The sequence below is a fragment of the Camellia sinensis genome, chromosome 7, assembly GCF_055761805.1.
Source record: "Camellia sinensis isolate YWXY chromosome 7, ASM5576180v1, whole genome shotgun sequence".
NCBI classification, from domain to species: domain Eukaryota; kingdom Viridiplantae; phylum Streptophyta; class Magnoliopsida; order Ericales; family Theaceae; genus Camellia; species Camellia sinensis.
In genome coordinates this window covers 168618058-168627581 of record NC_138967.1, presented here as the reverse complement: position 1 = coordinate 168627581, position 9524 = coordinate 168618058, and the positions used below count along the sequence as shown (strand labels likewise).

The 9524-nt window shown below is 33.3% G+C and overlaps 1 protein-coding gene across 2 annotated transcripts; it reads right to left on the bottom strand.

Annotated features, from left to right (window-relative positions):
• Positions 1-2624: 2624 nt before the first annotated feature.
• LOC114318937 (disease resistance protein RGA2) lies at positions 2625-5429 on the bottom strand. Of its 2 annotated transcripts, XM_028265912.2 has the most exons (3): positions 3511-5423; positions 2995-3249; positions 2625-2898 (listed from the first exon to the last, which is right to left on the bottom strand). In XM_028265912.2, exons 1-2 carry the CDS (start codon positions 5272-5274, stop codon positions 3037-3039), a joined length of 1977 nt encoding a protein of 658 aa, XP_028121713.2. In that variant the 5' UTR covers positions 5275-5423; the 3' UTR covers positions 2625-2898; positions 2995-3036. The 2 variants fall into 2 exon arrangements, with proteins under 2 accessions (XP_028121713.2, XP_028121712.2); XM_028265911.2 differs by having other exon boundaries at positions 2995-5429.
• Between the last annotated feature and the right edge of the window lie 4095 nt (positions 5430-9524).

The following is a 9524-nucleotide window of genomic DNA, read 5'->3' as shown; positions in this document are numbered from 1 at the left end:
ATAGGAACTGTATCAGCCTTTTCGAATACTCAGATAGTGGAAAATGTTCAAGCACAAGAAAGAATTTAATGCAGATCAAGTGCGTCATTTATGGAAGACGGTTGCATTTCTAAGAAGATGCAAAGTCCATGCATGTCCTAGGACGTGGACAAAGTACATTGAGTCCACTAATATCACCAATTATTGGATGTATTAGTGCGGGGGGTAATGTTGGCTATACATTTTGTGAAAGCTAATCGTAGCTCGACACGTGGTACATGAGGGGCAATTCAGGGAGTTAATACAAGTCTCCAGTCAAAGACAGACACGTGGCAGGTCATATTGGTTATAATGGATCTGCGCAGCACTGGAATAGCTAGAAGGCGCAAAATGATGTGGCACGACGGTTACTCACGAATTCAAATTCAAATCCAAGACTGAAGCCTAACTGTAAAAATGGTGTAGTAGGACTAACTATAAGAGAGCATGATTAGCAATCATGGGAGGACATTTCAACGGTTGGAAGCCCACTTCGATGGTTACCCTTGAAGAGTATAAATAGCATGGAAAGTCCCAAATTGAAAGACCCAGACTGAGATCCAAAAACCAGTTTATTTACTTCATATTTCTTTCCAGTTCTTTACATTTCGAGTTCTTTACATTTCAGCATTGCAATTATGTACTGCACTTTATTTCTTAGGAGTAGTTTCAAGTAATCGTTGCTGTGAACCTCTGCGAGGCTGAGTCATTGTAACTTCATTGTAAGTTCTCATTTGCTTAATGAAATTCAGTTTCTGAATTGTTATGTACTTGTTATTTCTTATCAATTTCTCCTAAAACAAGCCACCAATAAAAGTCATCTTCATTAAGGCTAAAAGAACTTCAACAAAATTGTTTGATAATTGGTTGGCAATTAAAATTCTATAAGAACTAATTGATCCTTGCTGGCACGCTTAAATTTACATTATTAACCCTTGAAAGTCAAAAAAAACCAACATTAACTAATAGTGCCAAAAGGGTAGCAACCACTAATACATAGTACATGATATATATTATACAAAAAGAAACTGTTATCATATGCAGATAACTGAATATAGAGATTAGAAAAAATTTAGATTTAGGACCATCCCACGCTGCTGGTCCAGCTAGAATTAAATTTGCACACCTAGCAGTTTTTTTTTTTTTTTTTCAATAAAAAACTTAGAAATGGTTGATGAAACTTCATATGCGACTAACACACATTAAAATATGATCTGAAAATGAATGAAAAGATAACCTTAACTATTGGGGCAGAATGAGGAACTTTTCAAGCCTGATTCCAAAATGCTAAAATTTATCAAAATGTGTGTGAAAATCAAACATGAAAAATGTAAATACATCAAGCGCAACTTATTAGAAACTACAGGAAACAATCAAAATTGAGGTAATAAATTGAGTTTCATAACAGAAATCCAAGTCCATGGAAATAAAATATGTCATAGGAAACACAAATGCAGAGGACTTACAAAATGAGGTAATGATCCAAGGAGTTTCTTTTTTTTACCCTTTTCTTCCACTGAGGATAGGCGGTGACGAGCTTGTCTTAATTCTTTAACATCGCCCCAGTTGGTCCGTCTGGTGAGCCACACTGTTGAACCTTATCATGTCATTGCTTTTCAAGAAGGGATATTAGTCTATGAAGGTCACTGGCTGCTTGTTCCTACAAAATGTAATCTTGAGGGTTATGGAGGAGATGGAGTTTTGGGGAGAGCTACTCCCGGATTGGACACATAGCATTCATTCATCACATTTGAAATCTCACCACCTTTTGATCAAACAGCCGAGGGTTAATGTAGAATAACCACTTCCATTTCTTGGGGGATACACCAGAGATGCTTGGGCAAGGTGACTATGGGATTGGGACACATGCACTTTAAGAGCTAACCTAGTATTCCACTAACCAAAGTGGTTGTGGAGAAGCAGCCTGCTATTCCTAATAATCAAGAGGTTCCCGTAGCTATATAAAGCCACTTGAAAATGGAAAAAAGGACATCTAACTCAAATAAAATATTTGGCAAGCCATCCGTGTCAAAATTTAGCGTAGTTTAGTTCAAGGCATCCATAACAAACAATAGCCACGTCAAATTTAGTTTTGGCTAATGTAAGATTTGGTGTAAAATACTGAGGTGCAAAGTGAAATTTGCCTAACCCAATATTTCGTTTTGCCCTCAGAATCTCTTAAACTAATGAATTTCATATATCCAAAATTATATCAATTAAAAATTAAAAAATAAATTTTCTAAGAGTTGCATTTAGAAGCTTTTTTACCTTGTCAAAGGTTTTATCTCAAATAGTGTTTGCGAGGTATGTAATAATGAAATGAAACTCCTAAATATACAATGCTTGCTGGATTGTTATTTTGCCTATTGAGGTTTGGAAATTATCTAAAGAATAGAGGAGCGGTGTGTGACTCCGACCCATTAAATGTTTGAATCTCACTCCATATGAGAGAGTTACATCTTATTCTGTGCACATGGAAGACCTGTCTGCTGTGGTTTAAACTACATTTCAAAGCCGAGTCTAATATTAGTTACAACAAGCTAATATGTAAAACATTAGTTAAACTAAGGAGGCAAAGATGGGACAATTCAAAGCCATTAGGGACATTTACTAAAAAACAGTAGATATATAACAACAATAATGAGAAACACAGAGTTTAGAAAAGTATTCCACAAGAACATTACATAGATAACATACCCAACAAAACAACATTAATAGCATAATTCTAAATGCAGCTAAGTTCAAGGGCTTCTGATGGAGATAACAACTCCTTCCTCCTTCCTTTTAGATACAAGCCATTCATCGATTGGTTATCCAACGAACGCTTGTCACTTCACGCTTCATGGTTCTCTTACTGATATGAAATTTCCATTACATGCACTAAGACAATGTCAAGAAGCCCATCAGAAGAAGCAAATAATACTGGAAAGAATAAAAATATAAGCAATACTTTTGAGTTCAAAGAAATTGGCTCACCTGGTAGAGCCACAAGGTCATAAAATTTTGGTGCCCTTCAATTTATTGAAGCCTCCTAAGGCCACTAAAGTCCTCCCACCCTGCCAAGTCAAGATTCGGACAATTACTAATCTCAAGATTCCTCAACTTGGCTAGGTTCTTCATGGTACTAGGCAGAGAGGTCAAATTGGGACACGCTGCAATAGTCACTGTTTTTAGTTTGACGAGGAGTTGCATTCCTTCAGGCAAAGATTTAAGGTTTCCACATCCTGTAATCTGAAAGGATCGGAGAGAGGTCAAGCGTCGAATTTGTTTCTCTGGCAAATAACATTGTTGTGTGGTTAAGTACAAATGCCTAAGACAGATTAAGTTCCCTATGTGTTTGGGTAGCTTTCGAATTTTCACACAATACCAGATTCTCAAAGTTTGCAAATTAAACAGTTTGCAAATGGCATCAGGGAGTGTCTCGATATTTGCATTCCCACTGATGTCAAAAAATCTCAAATGCTTCAAATTACCAATGGAATGTGGCAATACCTGAAAACATGAGTTACTCAAATCAAGCACATACAGATACTTGAACTTTGAGATGCATCTGTCAACAAAGCCTTGGTCACCAGCTCCTGGTCCTAGAAATGGAAAGACAATAGTCCTCAGATTCTCTAGTTCAAACAATGACTTTGTCACTTCTTCCCCTGAACAATCATGAACTGATACATGCTTAACCTTATCAGAAATCGGTCCAGAACGATAATTTGTTGTACTTAAGCATTCTCCATTTGCCATAAATACTGCGAGATCATGAATGATCTCAGGCATTCTACACATATTTGATAAATTGTCGTGATGTTCAATCTTTTCAAAGAAAAATATGGAACATAATTGATTTAAATAATCAATGCCAATATCTTCCAGCTCACAATTAAAGCCAGATGATTGAATGAGCCCCTGTGCCATCCACAACTGAATCAATTTATCAATCTCAATTTCATAGCTTTTTGGAAAAATTGAATAATATATGAAGCAGCGTTTCAACTCAGTTGGTTGTGTGTCGTAGCTCGATCTTAACACGACCAAAAAGTCATGTTTCTTTTGTGCCAATTCCCATAGTTGTTTCTCTTTTAATTCTAACCATTTACATTCATTAGTCTCCATAAACAAATTGTTGCCTAAAGTCTTTGCTGCACGAGGATATCCGTGGCACTTTTTCACAATTTCCTTTGCGATTTCTGAGAGTTTCGCATTCACATGTTCCTCCCCCAATTTTTCACGGAAACCAGCCCATTTCCAAATCAATTCCAGGCAATCTTCATCTGAAAGACTCTCTAAATTGTATGTGGGAACTGTGCCCACAGCTAAAGCAACCCCCATGTTACGTGTAGTCACTATGATCTTACTTCCCATGGTATCACCACATCTCAATAAGGCATACAACTTATGCCAACATCGATAATCACATTCACATAAATTGTCCAAGACGAGTAAAAATTTCGTGTTACGCAATTTTAGTTGAAGGAGATTCTTTAACTGAATTGAATTGAGGTCAGCACAAGCGGGGAAATCAGTTATGTACTTCATAATTTTTTGCATCACATATTTAACATCAAGACATTTTGCTACCTTCACCCAAATCCTCAACTGAAAATGCTTGGCGACCATGTCATGATTGTACAGCTGTTTAACGAGAGCTGTCTTACCAATACCCGCGATACCAACAATGGGGAGGACAAGCATGCCATCATCGTCAACACTTGGGTTCATTAAAAATTGGAACAATATTACTCTATCATTGACCCTTCCAACAAATTCCGACTCACTGACTTCAGAGGAGATTGATGAGCTGGTAGCCGTCTTATGTTGTGATGTTGTGACAATGGGATGAAACTTAGTCCTATCATCCGCGATCATGTCTAATCTCTTTCTGATATTTGCGATTCTACTGCTCAGTTCAAATTTAAATCGGAAATCAATTGCGTGTGAGGATGAAAAGAAATTGCTTACCTGAAACGTCCTCGTCACTTGACGTTGTAAAACTTCATACTGAAATTCATCGACGAGGTTATCTGCATCATAGAAAGCAGCTTGGAGTCTGTCAAACCACACCTCCATCGCAATTGAGTACTTGCTATGATCGTACAATCTCTCAGCATCTAAGAGCACAGCCTTGATGGTGGACAAGGTGTCTGAGAGTGTGTTCAGCTCCTGCTCAACACCCCATGCCTTGCCAACTTCCCCGATTGCACCTGACCCTATCTTGCCCAGAATTTTACTTGCTAAGTTGAAAAGAATTGTTTCTACCATTTTCTTATTTCTTGAAGATCAACAAGAAGTTGAAGAAGAAGAAAGATTAATGGAAGCCAAGGTGGGTTGGCTTTAGTTTAGCTTGTACTAGTAGTAGTTGGTGCCACTGAAGTGCAGGTGAGTGTAACTGGGAAGTTTCTATTTTCACACCACACAAACTTTTTTTTAATTGTTTCATATTTTCTCAATTCACACCGACGCCTTTTCATAGAAAAAACCCAAAATACCCTCGTCTTCCCAACTCTCTAACCACTCTAACCAAATTCTAGTCTTTAACCCTAATCACTATCTACCTCTCTCGTCATTGCCCCCTCCCCAGCCTCCTCCTCCTCATTCTCCTCCTCCGGTAACTGTCACCTCGTCTCAATTAATCGTTTTTAATGATATAGATATATATTTCAATTAAAAATTCATATAATTTTATTATTATATAAAAGAGTAGTTAAAATTTTTATTTTATCTATTAAATAACAAATTTTGACAAATGGGATATTTTTAATTTTCAGAACCACAAGAAATCATTTATATTTTAAACAAATCTCAATATTGTATTTATAATTTATCATTTTTTATTTATTTATACAATAATATGTTGCCCATCGTTAGATTTTTATTAAGGCAAATTACAGTGATTTTCTCTGAATTTAAAAAAAATATAATAAATATCATAATTTTGATTTAATTATATTGACATTTCTTTTAATAAGATTAAATAGATCCAACTTAATGCAGATGGTGTGAAAATATAAAAATAAACAACGTAAAATTTATAATTTCATTTTAAAAAGATGATAACATTATTTTCTCATATATATATATAACTAACAAATTATTAAAATTTCAAAATAACTTAATATAATTAATTAAAACTGTAAAGTATATTGTATTTTTTAAAAGAATATCAAGAGAGATTAGTATAATTTAGCCTTTTATAATTATTATTTTTGAACAGTATTATTATTATTATTATTATTTGAGAAACAAGAAACATTTACCAGGATACTGTCTACACATGGGTCCACAGGGTTTTTCACTTTCAGACTTTCTTGTGGGGGCGGTTCAAGCTTATTGTAATTTTTTGTTTTTCATTTTATTTATAATAATTTCTATTTAGGATAAATTATAACATTCACTTATAAAATTTAGATTTAATGGATGTGTGATCGGATGAGATAAGTTGTCTACATTATAAAACTATGTTTTTTTACCCAATAAATTAGAGTTCAACTGTGATAATTTGTACAATTGTCTATAAATTGGGTAATATGAATAAAAATTTAAAAATTAAATAGATGAAATTGATAGTTTACCAATAAAATAGAAAAAATTTCAATAATATAAAAAAGTAAAAGTGAAATTAAACCTTATTTTATAGAAGGTGCCTAGGGGTGTAAATTTGGCCCGACTTGGCCCGGCCCATGTCGGGCTGTGCGGGCTCCCGCCAAAATTTAGGCTGAGCCAGGCCACGGGCTAGAAAATTAAACCCAGGCACAGGATCAGGGGGTATTTGAGCCTTGAGCAGGCCTGAACAATTTTTTTTTTTTTTTTTATTTTTTCTACCAAAATTTTATTATTTTTCATTAAAAAAGACACCAGGCCTTGGCCGGGCTAGGCCTTAAGCGGGGCCCGGGCCCCTGAGCCAGGCTGGGTTTCAAAATGATGACCCAGGCCCAGGCTCAGGCCTAGGGTCTCGGGCTAGGCTCGATAGGACCAAACGAGCCTAAACCCAAGCCACAGGCAGGCTTCAAGACGCCCATGGGCCGCGAGCCATTTTTACACTCCTAAAGATGCCATTGAATTACAGGTGAGTAGAAAAAAGAAGTGGCAACTAGGGTTTTGAATTCGATCCACACGTTGTCTAACATTAAGGAGGGGTAAAATAGACGATGGAGAGACGACCGCGTAATTGATTGGGTAAGACTTGAAATTGTAGGTTGAGTTAAAAACAATTGAGTTAATTACTTAAAAGTCTTATTTACAAATGTTATAGTAGCTTAGGTTTTTTTAAAAAATTTTGAACTACTAAGTCATATTTAGTAAAACTGAAAATATTATTAATTTTTTTTCAGTTTTAAAAACTAAAAATATTATTAATTTTGTATAGTAATATTCCAGATAATTGTTTCACTAACTAATAAAAAACGAACAGAACATGAGATTAAATGTTTTTGCCATTCTACTTATTGGTTTGATTTAACTATTTAATAAAACTAAGAACATTATCAATTTTTTTCAGTTTTAAAATTGAGAACATTATTAGTTTTTTCATTTTTAAAGTTTTTTTTTTCAGTTTTGCACATCAATGTTCCATCATCATGCTCCTATATAGACACAAATTTTTCAATTTTGCACAAAAAAATAATTTAATTTTTTAATTTTTTTCAAAAAAAAATAGTTTTTCTTTTTTTTTTTGCACAATTTTTTTTTTTTAGTATTTTTAATTTGAAAGTTGATATTTAAAGTTTTGAAAATCAAAATAAATGTCAAATCATCATATTTCTTTATAGATAATCATAAATAATAAACAATCATTATTTGAACTATTAAAAATTTAATGAGATTTGAAGGTTCAAAAAATCTTAGTTAAAATTTACCGGAGTATAAGTTTATAAATTAAGACTTATGTGTAAATATCTAAAAAATTTATTATTTTCGTTTGTCATGTTTAAATGAATAAAAAAATAAAACACGTAAGAAATTAATATAAGCAAGATTTCTTTTTTTATTTTTTATTTGTATTTTAAGGGTTAATATGTTATAACTAATCACCTTATTTCTTACCAAGTATCATTGTCTTTAGTGAGAAACAAAATAAACATAGTAAAATAGTTTTTTTCTTATCCTCTTTTTTTTTTTTTTTTTTTTTTTTTTTTTATCCTTCTCATCATGTTTCACTCAACTTACAAACTACACACACACACAAAATAAAAATAAATAAATAAATAATTATTATCTTTTTTTGTTGTTTTTCACCAAATCACTCAATCTAACACTACAACATATAACAGTTTTAGAAACCAAATATTTTGAAAAAAAGTTATTTCAACACACTTAATTAGTTCAATATACATCTTTTCTCAATACACACTATTAATTTGATTATTAACTAATTCTCTAACTCCACACACTTAAAGTTACAATAACACATTTTACTTATAATCATTGTACACGCTGTTTTACCTTTCTTTCCACACACTTTCTAAGACCCTACTTTCACATTTACAGTTCCACCATACAAAAGTGAGGACCAAAGTCAATAAAATTTCCTCTATTAAAACCTTCTATTGAACCTCCATCAAAAACTATTGAAAATCTGATTTTAATAACCTTGTTTACCAGGACCAAGTCATTTATTTCTGTCATGTCTTGGTTCACAGGCATTAGAAGTTACTGTTTGGCTTGATGGGAAGGAATACCAACCAAAATATTCCCGTGGAAAGCCGGGAACAACTTTAATATGTCATGAGCTTGCAGATGAATCAAAAGAACATCAAGGGACACACATTAAAGTTTTGGTCATTCAATTCCTTAGTGATAGTTGCCTTTAATGATTCCATATTCTTTTTCTGGTCATTCAATTCCTTAGTGATGGTTGCCTTTAATGATTCCATATTCTTTTTCTGACTATGAACCTTTATGCAGTATTCACTACTGCAATTCAGTTTGATTACCCCACCATTACTGGACGAATTAGGGAGCTTGTTTTTTTAAACCCTGAGGTAGAGTCATTACAACCTCCTTGTAGTTCTGTTGCATCTTTGAAACTTCTAAATATTGATTTTAGCATGTCTCTTCAATTCTTCATTTTTTCTTTTTGAATTTGGTGTTTATTTATTTTAATACTTTGAACAAGGTGGAATTTTCCTCGGCATTTACCAATCTTAAGTCGAATTTGCTTTCTATTTTGCAGCTCCTCCAATGTGGAAATGTGGTCCATCTGAATCTGATAACAAGTAATGTGACAATAATGAAAAAATTAATATATATATATTTTAATTTAAAGGTGTATATTGAGATTATTAAAAAATGTATACAGAAAATTTTTTCATATAATATTAGGAATGTTGCTGGATGTCTATTATGGTTATTTTTATTTCAGATATAATTGTCATTAAATTAATATTTCATTAAGTGTGTGTCCTAAACTAACTAGGTGTGTGAAAATAAAATTTCCCAATATTTTAGTCTATAAAAGTAAAAATTTTGTTATAAAAGACATTTAAGAACCAATTTCTATCGTTACGAGGATA

Bases quoted from the DNA above. Each gene is read 5' to 3' on its own strand.
- LOC114318937 (XM_028265911.2), bottom strand. From the start codon at position 5,274: ATGGTAGAAACAATTCTTTTCAACTTAGCAAGTAAAATTCTGGGCAAG.